At 39.0% G+C, this 22,936-nt stretch overlaps 1 protein-coding gene across 1 annotated transcript; it reads right to left on the bottom strand.

Annotated features, from left to right (window-relative positions):
- Positions 1-1,554: 1,554 nt before the first annotated feature.
- On the bottom strand, positions 1,555-21,789 carry C14H5orf46 (chromosome 14 C5orf46 homolog). Its single transcript, XM_001503845.5, has 4 exons — positions 21,610-21,789; positions 12,046-12,181; positions 7,290-7,347; positions 1,555-4,095 (listed from the first exon to the last, which is right to left on the bottom strand). The coding sequence occupies exons 1-3, from the start codon at positions 21,677-21,679 to the stop codon at positions 7,299-7,301; spliced, it is 255 nt and encodes an 84-aa protein (XP_001503895.1). The 5' UTR covers positions 21,680-21,789; the 3' UTR covers positions 1,555-4,095; positions 7,290-7,298.
- Positions 21,790-22,936: the final 1,147 nt, after the last annotated feature.

The following is a 22,936-nucleotide window of genomic DNA, read 5'->3' as shown; positions in this document are numbered from 1 at the left end:
AGTGTGGTTCGTTAATTATGTGCTCATATCTCCTGCATCAAGATTATGAGCTACTTGAATGGAAGAATCATGGGATGTTCAACTTTGTATCCTTATTATCTTGTCCTAAAGTAGAAGTCCTATGATTTCAATTTCTTTGCTTAATACAGAACACAGCAAATATTTATTGATAAGTTACTCTGCTAGACACTGTTCCAATTGCTCACTTTTGTGCCAGGAACATTGAACCAAAGAGGCAAAATCCTTGCCTCATGGAGCTTATATTGTATTGGGTGTAGGCAGAAAAAGGAACAAAGTAAATAAAGTTGTAACACTGTGTTAAAAGATGAGTGTTATTAAGAAAATATTTAGCAGCCAGAGGAGGTGAGAAATGGTGGGCCAGAGGGTGCAATGTTAAGTAGAGAGCTTAACGAAAGTCTCAACGAGAAGGTGATCTCTGAAAAAACTTAAAGAAATGAAGCAAGCCACGTGGCTGTTGTTGGGGAGGGGTGTGGCAGGCAGAAGGAAGAGTAAATGCAGGCTCTGAGGAAAGAACATGCTGGAGTGTTTAAAGAAGAGCAAGAATCCCAAATGTCTGGAGTGGAGGGAGCAAAGGAATGAGTAGTAGAAGAGGTGAGAGGCAGGTGGCTTAGGTAGGATCATAGCCACTATTGTAAGGAAATTAAAAAATAGAGCTTTTGCTCAGAATGAGACGGGAAGGAGCAGAAGGAATTGATACGATTTGAATTATATTTTAAAGGAAGGGCTTTTTCTGCTCAGCATTTCTGTAAAATGCAAGATGTAAATTCCCTCAATTACTGCTCTCCTGGTAAAAACTTTGGGATTGAGGACAGAGTAGTGATGCTGTGGGTTGTGTCCTCAAAAGTCACAGGGGAGCGCTGTGTTGGAGGTTAGACAAACCTGGTTGGAGTTCTCACTCAGCCTCCACCAGCTCTGCTATTTTAGGCATGACGTTGATTAGCCTCCCTGAGCATCAGTTTCCTCACCTGTCACGCGAAGAAAATAATGCTTGACCAGCTTACTCCAATGGTGTTGCGATTATGAGGTTACAGTGGGATAATAGTGTGAAAGGATCCTAAAGGAAAAACACTATGCAAATGCAAGAGATTCCTGATCTTCACAAACAGGTGTTCCTGCTGCCTGCAGAGAGGAGTCTTGATGGAGGGTAGGAGGAGAAGGTAACAAAAGGTAGGAAGAGGAAATGCGAGTTGTAAATCAATTGGGAAATCTTCAAAATCTCCCTAGATTGCTGGAGATCTTGGCCAGCTACTTAGAAGTGAACCAAATACAGCATGGATTTGGCACTTTTTTTTCTTTAACCAACTTGTAAGAGTGATTTCAAATTGTACAACAAACAGTTGAAGATAAAGACAGAGAAGCTCGGATAGGGCATGTTTCTCACAGAGAGGTACTATGCTGATTAATTTAGTTATAGTAAATGTATTTCCAGTCTCAAATGAGGCACTTAGAATTCATAAACAGATTTTGGGTCACATTTGTTAGGGAGAAGCAGTCTGTACATCAGATGGTGAACGCAATAGAAATCTTAGGCAATTTGGTTAAGAGAATGTGATATTTGAAATCAGCGCAGTCTCAAAACAATCAACAAAGTGAAAGGCAACCAATGAAATGGGAGAAAATATTTGCAAATCATATATCTGATAAGGGGTTAATTTCCAAAATATATAAGGAACTCATACAGCTCAATAGCAAAAAAACAAATAATCTGATTAAAAAATGGGAAAATGACTTGAATAAACATTTTTCCAAAGAAGATATACAGATGGCCAAGAGGTATATGAAAAGGTGCTCAACATCACTAATTATCAGGGAAATACAAATCAAAACCACAATAAGATATCACTTCACATCTGTTAGATGGCTAATATCAAGAGACAAGAGAACAAAGGCTGGCAAGGATGTGGAGAAAAGGTAACCCTTGTGCACTGCTGGTGGGAATGTCAATGGGTACAGCCATTATGGAAAACAGTATGGAAGTTCCTCAAAAAATTAAAAATGGAACTGCCATATGATTCAACAATCCCACTTCTGGGTATATATTTGAAGGAAATGAAATCACTATCTTGAAGAGAGTTCTGTACCCTCATCTTCATTGTAGCATTATTTGCAATAGCCACAACAGGGAAATAACCTAGGTGTCCATCTATGGATGAATGGATAATGAAGATGTGGTGTACATATGTATATATAATGGAATATTATTCAACTTTTCAAAAGTAGGAAATCCTGCCATTTGTAACAATATGAATTAATCTAAGTTAGACAGAGAAATACAAATATTATATGATCTCATTTATATGTGGAGTCTGAAAGAAATGGAACTTATAGAAAGAGAGAGTAGAATGGAGGTTGCCAGGGGCAGAGGGAGTGGTGGGAGAAAAGGGTGAAGGTGCTCAAAGGTTACAAACTTCCAGTTATAAAATCAATTAAGTCCTGGACAGGGGGTGGGGTGGCTGGCCCGGTGACATAGTGGTTAAGTGTGCGTGCTCCGCTTTAGTGGCTGCCCGGGGTTCACAGGTTCGGATCCGTGTCGCAGATCTAGCATGGTTCATCAAGCCACACTGTGGCAGCATCCCACATAAAATAGATGAAGATTGGCACAGATGTTAGCTCAGTGACAATCTTCCTCACAACAACAACAACGATCCAATAAGTCCTGGGGATCTAATGTACAGTGGTGACTATAATTAATAATACTGTATTGTACGCCTGAAAATTACTAAGAGAGTAGATCTTAAAAGTTCTCAGTACAGAATAATGGCAACTATGTGAGGTGATGGATGTGTTAGCTAATCTTACATGGTAATCATTTCACAATATACATAGATATTAAATCATCACATTGTACACCTTAAACTTACACAATTTTATATGTCAATTTTATCTCAATGAAGCTGGAAAAAAGAGAAATTGGCACAGGCTCTGGAAAATACAGAAGGTGGGTTGTCTGATATTACTGTGGAAAGTAATATGAATTTTTCAGTGTTTAGTAGGTGTTCACTCTTTGTTTAGCCACCTATATTATCACAGGTTCTTTGTGTTGCATGCAGACTTATTCTGGCTAAGTAAAAATAGGAAGACAGACAAACAAAGTATTTATTAAAAATACACTGGAGTTGCCTTCAGAGTCGAGCGCTTTAGAAGGAAAGGACCCAGGAGAGTTCTAGAGAACTCAGTAGCAGAAGCACATAGATCTTTTATTTTAGACTAGAGCTCTGCCATAATTGCATGGGGTTCTTTGAGTTCAGTCTTGCCTTACTGTTCGCATTAGATAATTCTGGGAGGATCTTTCTGTCTCAGTTGGGTCAGGTTTTGCAATGGTTCAATCCTCCATGACTAAGTAGGCATGGACCACAGCAATGGCCACCGAGGTCCCAATTCTATGTAATGAGGAGGTAGAATGAACACATGAAAGGCTGCACTAGACTCTTCAAAGACCCTTCCATCCCTGACACACTGCTGTTCTAGGAGAAGAATAAAGATTCTGTAGAACAGCAATAACCTTGTTAATTTAAAAAATGGTCAGTTTTTAGTTTACTAGCCCATGAGAGTGGGCTCATATATTTTTGAAAGACTATCCAAAAAGGATGAATAAATTTCAACTCTGAAACTTCCTACATTTTTAGGGCTTAAGAGCTTGTTCTTTCACATTCCCTTCCTGTCTTTTACTGATTCTGTGATTTAGGACTTGTTACTTTATCTAGGCTTTGGTTTCCTTATTTTGAGCCACTCCTTGATTATTCTGGTTAATAACAATTTTTATATATTTTATATATTTTTTCATTATTAAATACTTTAAACATGCTTAGGAAAAACCGCTACCGCCAACACAAATCTTCTCAATAAACTAGGATATGTGACGCCAAAAAGGACACTTTTATTCTGACTTCTGGAAGAAGAAATGCAGTCAGGGTATTCAAAAGAAGTTGTGTTTGATTGAAGCCAGGGCCTGAATCCTGAGAACTTGCTGAGAGTTGCTTTGAGGCCTCTGTCCTGGAGGATTTGTGAAGCAGAAGAACTGGAAAAGCAAGATTTGGCTGCCCTTGCATTATTCTGGAGCCATGTAGGTGTGTCCTTAGAAACACAAGCCAGAGAGAGGGAAACAATTACCAGCTAGAGCAGGCTTAAGACTTAAGAAAAATAGAGAGAGTTTTAATCTATTCTTTAACACTTTTATGACCCTGCACTTTAAAATGTGAGATGATTTATTATAAAATCAACTATAATACATGTTTGAGGAAATAACAACAACAAAAGTGAAAATACAAGATATATAAGGCAAGAATCAGCAACAAGGATGATGGGAGAATGCACATAGGTTAAACATAGGGATAAATAGAGTCATCCATTTCACTTTGAGTTTTCGGATAGACAGGAAAGAAAATAAAATAGACCAAATCACGTAAGTTTTATAACCAGAAAAGAGGGAGCAGTCTCTGGGGAAGACACACTTTTTCTTACTCTAAATTCTAAAAGAAAGTTTTCCCATAAGACTTCATGGAGTAGATATTGAGTGATGTCGTGTCCAGCTGCAGTTTTGTTCATTGCCTACATGAGGATTTCCTATTAAATTTATTTATTCCTAAATTCCTTCCTAGGAAGGTCTGACTCAGCAAGTCTAAAATATGTGATGTAGTATGTCCATAGTATATTTTTTCTTAATTCAAAAAATACGTATAGAAATTAAGAATTCATAAAGCTCTTTCCCATCTTTTACTTCTTTGATAATCTTAAAAGTCCTGTGAGATTCATCAGATTATTTTTTTAACACAAGAAAGGAAATTTATACTTTAGGATGTCATATGACTTAAGACTCAGAGGGACTTGTATCCCCATGATTTCAAGAGACACAGGACAGTAGGAGTTAAGGTTGTAAGTCTATTAACTTGAGGAAATCATGCCAATGTCATTGAGCTGAGGTTGGGAAGGTCTCAGATTGATTTGGTGTCCAATTATGGGATGATTTGGTTTTGAGACCTTGCCCCTCTCTGCTCATCATCTGAAACTGCATGCAGAAGTTCACCTTCTTCGTAAAGCCCTCCTAATGACCACTCCTTCCTCCAGGTGTCCCCACTTATCGTCTTTCTCCAAGGCCCTTTTCACATAACTTTATTGTTTCCTTCCACAGTCCTGGGGTGCACTGCATTAAGTGATAGCCTAGACTATAAACTTCTCAATGGCTGGACCATGTTATTTATCTTGGTAGCACTGGCAGAACCTGACACATAGTAGGCATGGATTAAATAAGCATTGAAGGAATATATAAGAAAGGGGCAAATGTTGTAGGAGAAAGATGGGATATCTATCTATCTATCTATCTATCTATCTATCTTAATTTAGGAAATACAGTACCTTGAACTTTGGCCAAATTTTCTACATTGAAGAAATAGGCATTGCTGTGAATCACTTAATTCTAAAATGATGACTTGCTTTTGATCAGAGGAGGCAATTATCAAACTAATGCAACTTTTAAAGCTACTTATTAAATACAGAGTCACTGGGATTTAAAGAGATACTCCTGATAAAACCATCCAAAATTTAATCTTTGATTTAAAGGCTTCCTTTTCTCTAATTTTTTTATATGCATAGATTGTGCCATTTCTTCTTGCCCCTTAGGGCATCTACAATTGGTTCACGAATGTACTCAAAGATTTTTTTATATGCAATTAAAAAACATCCCCGCATTAAGATCTGGAACAATTAATTCCAAACATTTTAAATATTATTAACAAGGAGTAAAGTGAGACTCAAGGAGGCCAAGTGACTTCCCCATGGTCACATAACCAATAGGTGGCCAAGTTTGAAGTTGAATTTAATCTTCTCTATGACGTTTGCTCTTTCTACTTCTTCATGTTGCCTTATCTGTTGGACTGTCTCATACATTGAACCTCTAGGATGATACTCCCAGGATTCAGAGCATGAGTACGAATGGGTAGAGGTGTGTACCAACAGCCTGAATGAAAGCAAAGGGTTAGGACACCTGCAGCAAGAGATAAGCTGTTCCCTGAGAAGATGGAAATGGAAAAAATGCAAACGTAAGTGAATGCTTTTAGAAGCTTAGCTGGCTTTAGGGTGAAAGTCAGGAGTGCCTGGGTTAGGCATGTCTTGATTCCAACACCCAAGCCTGATTTACTCCCTTAGAAATTTATGAAAGAAGGTGGGCTAAGTTCTAGGGTATGACAGTAACTTTCTGAGCTTACACTAGTCACGCTCAAGTTATAAAATGAAAATCATAGAGAAAAGGAGCATTCCTAGACCAGATACGAAAGAGAAATTGGGAGATGCTGTGCTTCCTGGAGTATGAGGTAACTCGGTTAACCAAAGGGATCGTGTTTTATTTCTGTGGGCACCTCCAGGCAGGTCTAAGATCAATAGCTTTATCACTGTCTCCTACTGCCTCCTCCTGTGCTTTGCTCCTCTGTCTTCCAGTAGCACCTTCACTTAGGGATAGAGCACAGACTCTGGCCTCAGGCTGCTTGAGTTCAAATCCTGCCCTCCTCCCTTATTAACTTGGCCATGTTAATGAATCTCCCTAAGCCTTGGTTACCTTACTTAAACAATTTAAGAAGAGGAATGATACCTATTTTTCATGGGGAAATGTTAGAATTAAATTAGGAACTAGGTATGTAGCACTTAGCTTAATGCCTAAAACAGTAAGTACTAAGTTCATGCTTGCTACTGATGTAATTATTTTGCCAGCGCTACCATTTCTGTTTCTGTATTTCAATATCTATTCTCAGAAGAGACTTGAGTAAGGAAACAGCAGGTATATCTCAGCACTCAAATCATATTGTTTGCACATAAATCTGACTGTATGGAGTTAGAGAGAACGCTAGTCCTTTCTGCTGGAATTAGGTTCAGCAAATCTCACTCTTCTCACCAGTAACTAATTGCACGTTTACATGGGCCCTTAGATTTGAGTGTCTATGATCCCTTCGTTTCATAGGCCGGACTCACACAAAGCAAGTTCCCAGCAGGGTTGTGACAGGACCAGGTCTCCTAACTTCTAGTGCTTGCTTGTTTCACCCCACAATTGTGCCTCCTCTCTTAAGAGAATCTTATTGTCAGTGACTTTAAGATGATAAAAATATACCTATTTAAAATTAATTTTAAAAACTCCAAGAAGAGCAAGGCGAAAACAAAAAAATATAACTTTTCTGCTTATAGGTAGGCATGGGTGCCCAAATTCATTAAATAAAATCAGATGGATCCTTTTTTCTTTTCCAATATACTATTATTTTAGCTGTAAATTATAAGTTAAAAATCACCTTGGGAGGTCACTTTGATGAATGTTCTCCTCGTTTATCATCAAATTCCGTAAATCCTCTTGAAAAGAAAAAACAAAGAGAAAAAAATGAATTATGATTTAGACTGAACAGGAATGTTAGAATGATCATTAAGGTGTCTTATAGTGTTGAGCCACACTTTTCTTCTCCATATTTTCCTATGTTATAAAAAAGTAAAACGTAAGTTTTCCACAATAGTTCATAGTTGAAAAGACATTTATGCATAATTATCTCTTTGAATCTGCCAACAAATCCATTAGTTAAGTGTCTATTCATATATAAACTCTACAAAGACAGATATTTGATTGTATTTGTTCGGTAATATATACCCAGCACTGAGAACAGTGCCTGGCATAGAGTATGAATTAATTAATATTTGTTGAATGTCTAAATGAATTAATTTTTATGTTTTTTTACATATGAAAAAGCCTCTGAAGCTCAGAGAGATTAAACAAACTGTGCAGGTCACATGGTTGGTAACATGCAAAGCACAGTCCAAAATCTTAGGTCTCCAGAATCATGAATGATGCCAGAAGCATGATACTCTGCTGTTCAAGGATTGGACATGGAGTAGCCTCTGAGAAGGTAAAAGACGACTAAAATTCAATCTGTGAGGAGATTATAGTCTAGCGGAGAAAGCAGATGCATTCCGATAGGAGTAATTTAAAACAACGAGGGGGAAAAGGCTGTAATGAAGGTTCCTACAAAGCATTATGAAATCTCAGAGTATGAATACCTGAATTTCCTAATTGTAGGGATCCGTGATGATGTCTTCACAGGGTTCGTCTTTGAATTGGACTTTAGAAAATGATTGGACTTGCCAGATGAACAGAGAAGAGTTGGGTTTGGGAGTCATGCATTACTGGCAGAGAGAAAAGCATGTACAAAGATGTTGGGGGTTTATACAAACAGGACCTGCTGTGAAGCAGAAATCATTTGTCATCGGGGCGTCAGGTGTCTGGCTTCATGAGTAAGAGGTGTGACTGAAAGATATATTGGCGTCAGGCAAGAACCTTTAACATTAGCTGAATGCACTTACTCTGATTTCGTATGCAAAGGAAATGCCTGAAAGGGTTTCAAGCATGGCAGTGATAGAACCAAACTTGTGTCTTTGTTATATAACTCGGGTAGTAGGTAGAGGATGGATTGGAGTGAGAAGAGACAGAAACAGTGAAAGTAATTATAAATCCAATAAAAAGAGCTCAGGAAAGAGACGATGAAGGACTCAACTAGACCAACAAGTCAGTGGATGGAAAAATAGTAATAGTATAGGAAAAAAATTCAAAGAACAAATATAATGAAAAAATATTCAGCAATTGGATGAAGGTGGTGACGAGCAGGAAGGATCCAAGAAGACCTTGAGATTTCTGGATTCTGGGTGGATGGGGATGTGACTTCCTGAGATAAGGAAGATGGGAGAGGAGCAGGTTTATAAGTGAGATGATGGGCTTGAGTTTAGATGAGTTCAATTTGAGGTATTGATGGAAAACCTAGGTGAGGTCTTGTAGCAGAAAATTAGTCATTTCAGTCTGTAGCTCAGGAAAAAGAGTGCAAAAGATATCTGGATCTGGAACTCATTAGATTATAAGTAATATTCCCAATGTGGAAGCTGTGATGTGAAAAACTAGGCAGGATACATTTGGAGACTTGAGGAGCAATGATGTTTAAGGGGCAGATGCACGAAGAAAAGTGAAGTCAAAAGAATGAGAAAGAATGGCTAGAGGGAGGGAGAGAACCAGGAAAATGTTGTGTCACAGAAACCCAGGGCTGGGGGGAAATTCATGAGAATTGGAGACTTATCAAAAGGTTCAGAGGAATTTTTTAGAGCACTGGTGACCAGAATGTAGTTCACATTGCTCCAAGGGAATCCAGAAGGCAATTGGAGTGAGCGGGTCTATTCATCGACCTGAAAGCACACATCTAGCATTTATTATATGCCTGACACAGTAATTAGTCATCAGATATATTAGAGAAAATAAAGCAAAATTTCCATCTTTATGAAGTTCCACCATTCCTATCATTCTCTCTTTCTAATCAAGTCTCATTGAGCCCTTTAAGGACCAAATTGAATCTCACGTTTGCCGTAAACACTCTCCTAAGCATCCTGGGTCCAGTGACAGCGCCTTTCTCTAGAAATTACCTGTGATGTTTGTCTGATATTTATCTCATTTAGCACTTTAGTTATCTTTGCAATGGCTCATGTCGTCTTGCCATAAGGACTGCAAATTCTTTGAGAAGGGATTTACAGTCTAGATTTTTCCTTCACAGTTCCTGCTCCTACTTTGCACATACTAAGTGCTTAGGAGTACTTCTTGATCCTCTCCTCCATTTTCCATTCTCCATTATATTTATGATCTTTCTGTAGACAGAGGGAAGACAGCTAGATTTGTTTCCTTGAGCAAGGACTTCTGTGTCTTTCAACAAAGATCCCTCAGTCAAACTGGGGTCGATGGGCTTTAGATCTGATCTCTAAGATATCTTTCCTTAACTAATTAATTCAACAATTATTACTGAGTGCTTGATATGACTTACAAGATACTGTGTTGTAGTAATGAGCTAGATATATCCAGTCCCTACTTTCATATACAGTAATGCGCTGCATAATGACATTTCTGTCAGTGGCAGACTGCATATATGACAGTGGTCCCACAAGATTAATATCATATAGCCTAGGCGTGTAGTAGGTTATGCCATCTAAGTTTGTGTAAGTATGCTCTATGATGTTCACACAACGATGAAATTGCTTAACGATGCATTTCTCAGAACATATCTCCGTGATTAAGTGACGCATGACTGTAGCTACATAATGCAAAGTACATAAATCATTTGAGATGATGATATATGTTATAATGACACTACCACAAAGTAAAGTGGTGGAGAATAACCAGGGAATGAAAGGAGACTTTATTAATGAATGGCTATAGAATCGTTTTCTGAGGAAGTGACTTTTAGATGAGCTGCAGGACAAAGCACTAGCCTTGAGAAAAGGAAAGAACATTTTAAGCAGAAATGAAAACAAGGGCAGAGAGCCTGAGTTGGTTGTAAGTTCCAGGAACAGAAAGAACATCATTTATTCAGAATATAATGAGGGAAAGAGAAAATGGTAGAAGATGAGTTCCCATTTCTGAACCCAGAGCTGACAGCAATACTTTAGTACTACAGATGGTCAACTTTTAGGGTTAACTGAGAAAAAAAGTGCTATTTCATAGTTGGATAATTCCCCAGGGAAGGAATAAAAAGAACTATTATTGTCTCAACCCCTTGCATTGCCGTTGTTGTGATTTATAACAAAATGAATTCAATTGGGGTCTAATATGTACTTTGTACATAATGGGTGTTACTGTTTGCTTGTCAGTTTCTTCCTTGTTTACATTAACAACCATGGGAAAGCAACAGTTGCATAAGCAGTCACGATAGTAAAAATAACATAACAATACAAAAATCAACACCTGTGCATTTCAACAATTTGTGCATGAGGATTGTATGCAGAATCCTGTCCGTCGACAAAACATATTGATTTAAGCAGATCAGAGATTATAAGATGGCCCTTAATTGCTTTTATATAAAGTAGTTCTTAATCTGTTCTTAGTCATAGACCCCTTTGAGAATCTAATAAAAGTCAGAAGCACTTTCCATAGAAAAACGTAAAGATTCACATTTACACAAAACATGAATATAAATTTAAAGGCTGTGTGGCCCTTTAAGGCCCAGCGGTGTATCCCAGAGCATCTAATGAATGGCTTTCAAAATTTACTGTATATCAGAATCACCTGAAAGCTTATTAAGAAGCATGTATTTAGCCTTTTCTCAGGAAGGTGCAAGAGGAGGCGAAGAAACATGCGTTTTGTATAAGTTCTCTAGCAGATTCTGAAGCAGGTGGATAATAGACCAAAAACTTGCTCTCTCTATGCAGGAGAGAATTAGAGAGCAGAGGCCCAGAGAGGTGGGGATTGAAAGTACCTGGAAGTTCAGAAGAACCAATTGGATCCTGGAGAGCTGAAATTGGGGAGAGTAATGTGGGGAGAATGAAGAATAGGTTGAAGTAGAAGTAAAAATCAGAGCTATGTAGACTGGAGTAAGATGTATTAGGAGTTGGGCACAGGGGCTTGGAAGCATGTTGAGAACATTGAGAAAATTCTGGGCTATGTGTGATCTGCCACCATGGCAATCCCTCATGATCAGAACAAACACTCCTCGAGAGGTTCCCAGATTGTCTTTGAGGAGAGATTAGCTACGGCCTCTGCTAATCCTCTTGAGTTACTCAAACTAGAAAATAAAGGCAGAATTTATCACATCTATCACCAATGAACACATCTCTACCCCCTACCTTCACCAAAGAATTACAGTGTCTGTACTTGGTGGGTCCTTTATTCCTTTAACTTTATAGAGGACAAAACCGAGATGCTCAGAGAAGGGAGGGTTTGCCCAACATCACCCAGTAGAGTAGCACCTGTGTCAAGACCAGAACCTGGCTTTCCGTCCCCTGGTCTGGTGTTCTTCCTCCTCCCTGCTTGGTCTTGAGATAAAAGTATTTTATGAAACCACTTGATGGAAATGTGCTCACCCCAAGAGTTCAGGGAAATTCATTCAGATGCAGATGTATGTTAAGATAGAGCAAAACTTTTCAAAAAAGTAATACATTGGCATGCACTACAATTTTATTTCTTGTTCATTTTAATGAGATGTGGTCATTACCAACAGGGAACTGGACAAAAGCAAGGTTTGTCCCAGTGCTTACGTGCTTCTGGTCATGGAGCGGAGGATGAACTCCACTGCATTCTCAATGATCTCCGTGCCCAAGAGGTTTAGGAATTTTGGGAACTCTGGTTCTGAAGATTTGCTTGAGTCATCTGGCTTGTCATTTGGTTTGTTGTCTGAAAAATACAACAGAATCTCAGAAGTGATTCTCAGCAATAAGAAAGGGAAGTCTCTTTTCTTTGTAGGAAGCCCTTAGAGTCCTTTATACTGCCACTCACTCATTATGGAGCCTCATATAGTTGCATTTAATGAACATTTAATGCCTGCCTGGTTAAAGTCTTCACATGCATTATTTCATTTATTCCTAAAAACAAACGAACAGATTGAGACTTTGATAGGCATGGTTCCCCTTTCCAGATGAGAAGACCGAAGCTCATGGAGTTCAAGTCACTCGCCCAGAGTTAAGCAGCTAGTAAATGCCAGTGCCGGGATTGAAACACAGAATGCCTGATGTTATGTCTCTTTCTCCATGCAATCCCTGGGCCGGTGGTAATGATAATAATGAGGATGAAATAATAATGGTTAACATTTGATGGGCATATACCTAAGACAGGCAATCTCATGCATTGTCTCATTTTATTCTCACAGCAACCCTATGCAGCAGGCAAAATTATTATCCAACTTAAAGGTAAAGAAAAAGAATTTGAGAGAGGTTTAGGAGCTGGTTCAAAATCACAGAGTTAGTAAGTGACAGAAACAGAATTAAATCCTATGTCTGGTATTCAACCCTGGATTCTTAAGGGCTCTGTGATGAGCTGCATAGTCATTGACGGAAAAGTTGTCATCTAAGTGCAAGTGTGTTCTAAGTTTGAAAGTAGTGTAATAATAATGATGACAAGGAGAAATTCTATCTGATAGTTCTGTAAATAATTTTATAAATACTGTAATTTTATCCTTGGCCAATCGTATAGGGTGTGGTTTTCAGATCACTGGACTAAGAAACTGAAAAGATTAAGTGACTTGCAGAAGATCTCACAATAACAAGAGAAGAAGATAGGACTGTAACTGCAGGAGTCTTACGTTTGACTCTTGATCAAGCGCCCTTTGGAACGTGGGTCAAGGATCCAGAGAGTAAGGTTGCTGATATGCAATGTCCCGGAGGTGGGGGGCAGAGGGAGACTTTGATTAGTGGTCTAAAGGGTTCAGGAAATTAAAAGGAATGGAAGAGTGGCAGTGAGCAGCTACAAATGGCCTTCACTCTGGATCTTGCTGCCAGGATGAAGTAGGACCTTTATCTTTCCTTTTATTATAGCCTCACAAGTAGTATTGCCAAATTTGGTAAATAAAAATACAGAATACCCAGTCAAAGTTGAATTTCAGATAAACAAAAAATACATTTTTAGTATAAGAATGACCCAAGCAGTATTTAAGACATACTTAAACTAAAAAATTAGTCATTGTCTACCTGAAGTTCAAGTTTAACTGAGTATCCTGTATTGTGTCTGCCATCCTCACCATAAGTTTTGACTTAAGAAGTCCCAACTTGTAGACAACACACCCCATGACTCTGAATGAAGGAGATGTAACTAGATTTTTGTGTGGAGACTGTCAAGTTACATTAGAACCTTGCATCTATAGTATATTGTAAAATAGAAACTTTTAGTAAAAAAGTATGGCTTTCAATGTTCAAATTTCAAAATATTTATTGTTTGCTATGTCACAACAGAAGATTTAATAGAAGCACCAATCTAGGACCAATAACCAAAATCAATATACTAATCACCAAATATTCGTTCATTCAGTTCTTGATTCTTTCATTCAACAAGTGTTTTTTGAGCCCATTCTTATCTACATAGCACGGGCTGAATTAAGGTGAAAATGGACACGATCCTCACGTAAAGTGCAGGGCAACCACAGAGCCCAGAAGAATCACTCTGTGTTCAACACGGGAAGAGGAAGGAAAGATACTACAGATCTGTGGTATGCCAACTGTGCAGGTACTAAGCTGGCGCTCTCATCACGTGCCTTAGTCCTCATTCACATCTGTGATGGTATTACAGTCTTATAGGAGAGAAAACAGATGCTCAGAGAAATTAAACGACTCACCTAAAATCACACATCTAGAAAGTGGCTGAGCTAGGGTTTGAACCTAAATTTTTTCAACTCCACAGAGCATGTTATTTACATGATATAATACTACCTTCAAGAAATTGTTCCCTGAAGACATTTACCAGGTGCAAAGCAGCAATTCCTTGCATGAAAAGTGAGTTCCCTTTATCTGTGTTCCTATATGCCTACTTGCACAACAATTTGATTTTACTGATTTTTAAAATTTTAATATGACGCTAAATACTAGCTTTTCAATAAGCAAGGAGTCCTGGATTGGCGTCTGTAAAAATCGGATCCTTTGCCCAGCCCTCGGACTGTAGGGCCATATATTAAGAGGTATTAGAGTTTGGTGGATCATATGTTTTGGTGTCCTACACACCTGAGTTTGATTCCTGTCTTCAACAAAGAATTAGTCACAAATTAGTAACCTTGCACATAATACTTAACCTCTCTCTCAGTTTCCTTGTTGTGTTAGTGTCAGGATTGAAAGGTATTTTGTATATCTTTCATATATATCATATATATGTATGTGTATATATATATATGCACATACATATATATACACATTCTATATCAGATATATACCACTTATGGCAGCACCAGGCTCAAGGTAAGTCCACAACAAATGCTTGCTGTATTATTACTACTTTTATTAATAACAGCAATGGCAACATGGCAGCGTGAGTTATTTCCTTTGTCTTTCCCCCTTTTGAACTACAACTAAATGGACACTCACTGACCAACGGAGGAAGCCCACACAGCACAAGAGGACACTTGCGAAAAACACACAACTATACAACTGAGGGTGGATGGATTGGCCCCCCGCGCCACCCCCACCCCCACCTAAAAGTGGTGGAGATAGGTGAGCACACCCTGCTCTCCCCCGGTAGCCCTGTGCACGCACACACTTTCCAATCTGGTGCAAACGCCGCGAAAGTGGGAATACTCAGTGGCGCGACCATAAGAGGAGGCGGCGGTAACCCTTTGCCGGCGTTCATGGTCGCTCTCCCGTGGAGAAACGGAGCCCACCGCGCCCCTGTGCCATAAAGGAGCAGCCGTAGGCCGGGTCTCAGCAAGGAAGCCCAGTCAGCCAAGCTCAGCGGCCCACGGACTGCGGATCGTAAACAGGGACCTCAGCAGATTTCCGCGCTGGGGCAAACACCTCCCAGGTGCGCGCAAACACTCACAGTGCAGCTGCACTCCCAAAGAGGGAACTTGTCCGGGCGGCTCCGGGAATAGGCAATGCAGTTTTGAACCCACACGTGCTTACATTCCTGGCAGGGAGGGGGAGCCCACCATGCCCTAGGGCCGGCAAGGAGCAGCCAGAACCCGGGTCCCAGCAGGGAAGCCCCGACAGCCAAGCTCAGTGTCCCCGCAGACTGGATCGTAAACAGGGACCTCAGCAGATTTCTGCGTTGGGGAAACACTTCCCAGGCACGCACTCACAGTGCAGCTGCACTCCCAAAGAGGGAACGTGTGCAGGGCGGCTGCAGGAATAGGTGTGGTAGATTTCAGTGACTGGTGATCTCTTTCTGGTGGGGAGCGGGAGCTCAGAGCACCCCTGAGGCACCAAAGAGTGGCCCTAGCCTAGGGAGAAAGCCCTGCCTGACAAGGACAGTCCACACAAGTGCCTGAACGCACCCCAGGCTGGGGCAAGCACCCATAATACCCCCACAGCTTCCAGCAGATGGGGTGGGGCCAGAAACACTGCTCCTGCTCCCGCCTAGCGGTAACAGGCGGAATCTGCATCCTAAGAATACCACAAATGCCCCACAAAAGATAGTTCATCAAACACCACGAGAAACTGCAGCAACAATTCAGACCAGAAGGAAAATGACAATTCTCCCAAAACCAACACTGAAAACACAGAAATATACAGCCTAAATGACAGAGAATGCAAAATAGCTTTCATGAGGAAACTCAATGACTTACAAGAAAACATGGAAAGATAATGCAAGGAGCTCAGCAATAAGATGAATCTTTTCACCAAAGAGATTGAAACTGTAAAAAAAAAGATCAAGTAGAAATTCTGGATGTGAAAAACACAATTAGTGAAATAAATAATAATCTAGAAACATTAGGAAATAGAATTGATCTTATGGAGGAAAGAATTAGTCTTCTTGAGGATAAAAATGTAGAAATTCTACAGAGATTTCTCCAAAGAAGATATACGGTTGGCCAACAGGCATATGAAAAGAAGATATACGGATGGCCAACAGGCATATGAAAAGACGCTCAACATCATTAGCTATCAGGGAAATGCAAATCAAAACTACAATGAGGTATCACCTCACTCCGGTCAGAATGGCTATAATTAACAAGACAGGAAACAACAAATGTTGGAGAGGATGTGGAGAGAAGGGAACCCTTGTTCACTGCTGGTGGGAGTGCAAACTGGTGCAACCACTATGGAAAGCAGCATGGAGTATCCTCATAAAATTAAGGACAGATCTACCATATGATCCAGCTATCCCACTGCTGGGTATTTATCCAAAGAACTTGAAAACACAAAGACATAAAGATACTTGCACCCCTTGTTCATTGCAGCATTATACACAATGACCAAGACTTGGAAACAACCTAGGTGCCCATCAAGGGACAAATGGCTAAAGAAGATGTGGTATTTATACACGATGGACTACTACTCAGCCATAAGAAATGATGAAATCCGGTCATTTGTGACAACATGGATGGACCTCGAGGGTATTATGCTGAGTGAAATAAGTCAGAGGGAGAAAGTCAAATACCATATGATCTCACTCATAAGTAGAAGATAAAAACAATGACAAACAAACACATAGCATTGGAGATTGGATTGGTGGTTACCATAGGGGAAGGGGTGATTCCAAAAGAGGTGATTAAGCTCACATGTGAGGGGATGGACTATAATTAGTTTTCAGGTGGTGAACATGATGTAATCTACACAGAATCTGAAATATATTCAACAGCCCACTTACTTCAGTGGACAGATTATCTAGACAAAAAGTCAACAAGGAAATAGTAGATTTAAATGAAACACTTGACCAGATGGACTTAATAGACATATATATATATAGTATTCCATCCAAAAATAGCAGAATATACATTCTTCTTAAGTGTCCATGGAACATTCTCAAAGATAGACCATATGCTGGGTAACAAGGCAAGCCTCAGTAAATTCAAGAGGATTGAAACCATCCCAACCATCTTTTCTGACCACAATGCTATGAAGCTAGAAATCAACCACAAGAACAAAACTGGGAAAGTCAGAAATATGTGGAGACTAAAGAACATGCTATTGAACAACGATTGGATCATTGAAGAAATCAAAAAGGAAATTTAAAAAATCCCTGGAGACAAACAAAAAGGAAAATACAATGTACTAAACTCTTATGGGATGCAGCAGAAGCAGTTATAAAAGGGAAATTCATAGCAATACAGGCCCACCTGAGCAAGCAAGAAAAATCTCAAATAAGTAATCTTAAAATGCACCTAACAGAGCTAGAAAAGAAGAACAGACAAAGCTCAAAGTCAGCAGAAGGAGGGAAATAATAAAAATCAGAGCAGAAATAAATGAAATAGAGACTAAAAAAGCAGTGAAAAGAATCAATGAAGCTAAGAGCTGGTTCTTTAAGAAGATAAACAAAATTGACAAACCTTTAGCCAGACTCACCAATAAAAAAAGAGAGAAGCCTCAAATAAATAAAATTAGAAATGAAAAGGGAGAAATTACACAGATACCACAGAAATACAAAGGATTAGAAGAGAATACTATGAAAAACTATATACCCACAAATTTGATAACCTAGAAGAAATGGATGAATTCCTAGACTCATACAGCCTCCCAAAACAGAATCAAGAAGAAACAGAGACTCTGAACAGACCAATCACAAGTACAGAGATTGAAACAGTAATCAAAAACCTCCCAAATAGCAAAAGTCCAGGACTAGATGGCTTCTCTGGAGAATTCTACCAAACATTCAAAGATTTGGTACTTATGCTTCTCAAACTATTCCAAAAAATTGAAGAAGATGGAACACTTCCTAACACATTCTGTGAGGCCAACATCACCCTGATACCAAAACCAGACAAGGACAACATGAAGAAGGGAAACTATAGGCCAATATCACTGATGAACTTAGATGCAAAAATCCTCAACAAAATATTGGCAAACCGAATACAGCAATATATTAAAAGAATCATACACCATGATCAAGTGAGATTCATTCCAGGGACGTAGGGATGGTTCAACATGCACAAGTCAATCAATGCGATACACCACATTAACAAAATAAGGAATAAAAATCACATGGTCATCTCAATGGATGCAGAGAAAGCATTTGACAAGATCCAGCATCCATTTATTATAAAAACTCTCAATAAAATGGATATTGAAGGAAAGTACCTCAACACAATAAAGGCCATATATGACAAACCCACAGCCGACATCATACTCAATGGCGAAAAACTGAAAGCCATCCCTCCGAGAACAGGAACAAGAGGAGGATGCCAACTCTTGCCACTCCTATTCAACATAGTACTGGAGGTATTGGCCATAATAATTAGGCAAGAAAAAGAAATAAGAGGAATCCAAATTGGAAAGGAAGAAGTGAAACTTTTGCTATTTGCAGATGATATGATTCTATATATAAAAAACCCTAAAGAATCCACCAGAAAACTACTAGAAATAATCAACAACTACAACAAAGTTGCATGGTACAAAATAAATTTTAAAAAATCAGTTGCATTTCTATACACTAACAATGAACTAGAAGAAAAAGAAATCAAGAATATAATCCTATGGACCATTGCAACAAAAAGAATACAATACCTAGGAATAAACTTAACCAAAGAGACGAAAGACGTGTGGACTGAGAACTATAAGTCACTACTGAAAGAAACTGAGGGAGACATAAAGAAATGGAAAGATGTTCCATGTTCATGTGTCGAAAGAATAAACATAATCAAAATATCCATATTACCTAAAGCAATCTACAGACTCAGTGAAATCCCAATCAGAATCCCAACGACCTTCCTCACAGAAACAGAACAAAGAATCCGAAAATTTAAGTGGAACAACAAAAGACCCCGAATAGCCAAAGCAATCCTGAGAAAAAAGATCAAAGCTGGAGGTATCACAATCCCAGACTTCAAAATAGACGACAAAGCTATAGTAATTAAAACAGCATGGTACTGGCACAAAAACAGGCAAACAGATCAATGGATCAGAACTGAAAGCCCAGAAATAAAACCACACATCTATGGACAGCTAATCTTCGACAAGGGAGACAAGAACATATGATGGAGAAAGGAAAGTCTCTTCAATAAACGGTGTTGGAAAAACTGGACAGCTATGTGCAAAAGAATGAAAGTAGACCATTATCGTGCCCCATACACAAAAATTAACTTCAAATGGTTTAAAGATTTGAATGTAAGAACTGAAACCATAAAAATCCTAGAAGAAAATATAGGCAGTACACTCCTTGATGTTGGTCTTAGCCACATCTTTTGAATACCATGTCTACTCAGGTAAGGGAAACAAAAGAAAAAGTTAACAAATGAGACTACATCAGACTAAAAAGCTTCTACAAAGCAAAGGAAACCATCAACAAAATGAAAAGACAACCCACCAACTGGGATAAAATATTTGCAAATCATTTATCAGACAAGGGGTTGATATCCAAAGTATATAAAGAACTCACACAACTCAACAACAACAACAACAACAACAACAACCTGATCAAAAAATGGGCAAAGGATGAGAACAGATATTTTTCAAAGGAAGATATACAGATGGCCAAAAGGCACATGAAAAGATGCTCAACATCACTAATCTTTAGAGAAATGCAAATCAAAACTACAGTGAGATATCACCTTACACCACTCAGAATGGCTGTAATTACCAAGACCAAAAACAACAAATGTTGGAGAGGATGTGGAGAAAAGGGAAGCCTCTTACACTGCTGGTGGGAATGCAAACTGGTGCAGCCACTATGGAAAACAGTATGGAGAGTCCTCAAAAAACTAAAAGTAGAAATACCATATGACCCAGCTATCCCACTACTGGATATCTACCCAAACAACTTGAAATCAACAATCCAGAGTAACATATGTACCTTTATGTTCATTCCAGCACTATTCACAATAGCCAAGACTTGGAAACAATCCAAGTGCCCATTGACCCATGACTGGATAAAGAAGATGTGGTATATATATATATATACACAATGGAATACTACTCAGCCATAAAAAAGACAAAATCATCCCATTTGCAACAACATGGATGGACCTGGAGGGTATTATGCTAAGCAAAATAAGCCAGACTGAGAAAGACAAAAACCATATGATTTCACTCAGATGTGGAATATCAACAAACGCATGGATAAAGAAAACAGTTTAGTGGTTACCAGGGGAAGCAGGGTGGAGGGTGGGCACAGGGGGTGAAGGGGAGCACTTATGTGGTGACAGACAAGAAATAACGTACAACTGAAATTTCGCAATGATGTAAATTATTATGAATCTCAATTAAAAAATAAATAATAGCCACAAAATGATTCACAATAGCTTTCTTCTCTAGTGATTTAGGAGATATGAAAATCAAAACATGCTGTTAAAATATTAAGAAATTTGAAAATGTGGGAAGACAGAACATATAGATAATAATAATAAAAATTAAGAAATTTGACGTACTAGAAACAAATTACAAAAGCCCATAGTTGAATATTTTCTCTTTTCAAATATAATATGGGATAGCCTTTATTTACGTTAACTACCTTGTTGAGTTTCTTAGTCAATATAATCGTAAATTTCTGAAAAAATACAGTGCCCCTGAGTCTATGCTCAAGTAACTTTCCCTCTGCAAGCTCAGTTTATTAACCTGTAAAAAAGGAAATGATAAAACTGTGCATGTTTCCTTAACAGGATTATTATGAGAATCTAATGAGATCATACATGATAATAATAACAGTTAATATTTATTGGCTGTTTATTGTGGACCAGATACTTTTCCAATTTGCTTTGTCTCTTTTATTTAGTTTTCATAGCTTTACGTAAACGTTAACTATTGATATTCACTTTTACATGTGAGGCTCGGAGAGGTTAAATAACATGTCTGAAGTCGCATTTCTGATTAGTGATGGAGCCAGGCCTAGGAGTCTTATTCCAGAGTATTTACTCTACACCTTTGAACTAATCATCAAAAAATAAACACCCCCTGGCTCTCAAGGAGTTTGTAATATAATAGTTACACTCTATTACATGAATATATAAGAAAAAATGGTTCCAAAGTTCATACATTCACTGAGGATAGAGGCTGTAACTGACGCATATTTGAATAAAAATTCTGCTTTCCTTTTGCTGGAAGATTTGCCTCTCATCTTCCAGTCCCGTGCTCTTTCTACAGTGCCCAAAGGCCCTTCCTCCTCCCTCCCGTTTATGTTCTGGATCTGTGCCACCAACCTCCTCCAGTCACGGCTAACTACCGCACAATGCAGGGGCTGTGATCAGGAACACTTACCTGCATGGCAAGTCGAGATTAGGACAAGTAGTCCCAGGACAATGGTCAGCCGAAGCGCTGAGGCAGCCATTCTTGTAGCACAGGGTATCAGTGCAGATAAATTGTTTAGATGCAACCAAAGCCTTGCTTCATTTATAAGTCACTTACAGGTGACATCATCTGCTATGGAATTTAGGTTGTTGCACAAGATGTCTGCACAGCTTGCTCTTGGATCTCTACTAATGAGCCCTGCCTATCCTTCAAACCAAAAGTTTTTCATACAGGGGAAAGAAATCCTCTTGGTTTTTCTAATGTGTGTTTATAAGTGGCACTGGAATAACTTTTTTGGAGGTAGTTCCAATGCCATCATTGACAATTAGATGGGTAAAAGGCAGAATTACTACTCAGTGCCAAGGAGTAAGCAGCTAATCAGATTGGCCTGGTGTGGCTACTCTCTCCTTGTGCATTCTGCTTCTTTTCCCATGCTCTGAGCTAATTACTTGTCCCCACAGGGCATGCCCATTCACACTCCCATGCCTTTGTTCATGCTTTTTGTTTTTCCTGGGATATCTCCCCCCATCATGCCTGGTGGAGCATTCCTACCTATTCCTCAGGCTCAGGTTCCAATGTTCCCTTCTCTGTGAAACCTTCATGGTGACCATTCCATCTTACTCCAGAGAGATGCTCTGTCATCTGTTGTATAGAACCCTTGACTATTGTTTGAGGACTTTAATAGCTCTCTTCTTCTTTAGCCTATGGATCTCTTAAGGGCAGAGTGTTTTGTTCACTTCTGAATCTTCATGGAGCCTAATATTGAGCTTGACATTGGTCTCAGCTTTAACTTCACTTCCTTGGGAAGCTTGTTCTGGTTCTTCCAGGCAGAGCTAGGTGTTCCTCTCCTGTGCCTGATAGGTGCCTGTGTAAATGTCTTCACCAATAGGCTGTAGGCTTCTGGAAGGCAAGGCTATCTTTTTCAATGTTGACTACATGTTACTTAAGGCATATAGCAACATTAAATAGAGGAAAGCAAAAATAATTAAATTATTGCACTCAGTGAAAAGAAATACTGGGTTTGAGATACTGCTAAGTATCTCAGGTATAAAATACCCTTCCTTTTAGGTACAGACACTCAAGGGGATAAAATCTAGTTCAAGTCTAGATGATACTGGTTGTCCTGAGAAATGCTATAATTTCTGTTAATAGGGATGAGGATTTGGGGGTTCCTAAACTTAAGATTGAACAAAACTTGTGCACTGTGGTGTCAGAGGGCCCTTTTAATAAATGTTGAAATTGACTGAGGTATGGAAACAGGAGCCTTGTCTAACGTCAAGGAGCCAAGACAAGGGTA

The sequence above is a fragment of the Equus caballus genome, chromosome 14, assembly GCF_041296265.1.
Source record: "Equus caballus isolate H_3958 breed thoroughbred chromosome 14, TB-T2T, whole genome shotgun sequence".
In the NCBI taxonomy this organism is placed as follows: domain Eukaryota; kingdom Metazoa; phylum Chordata; class Mammalia; order Perissodactyla; family Equidae; genus Equus; species Equus caballus.
This window is presented reverse-complemented; position numbering and strand designations above follow the sequence as displayed.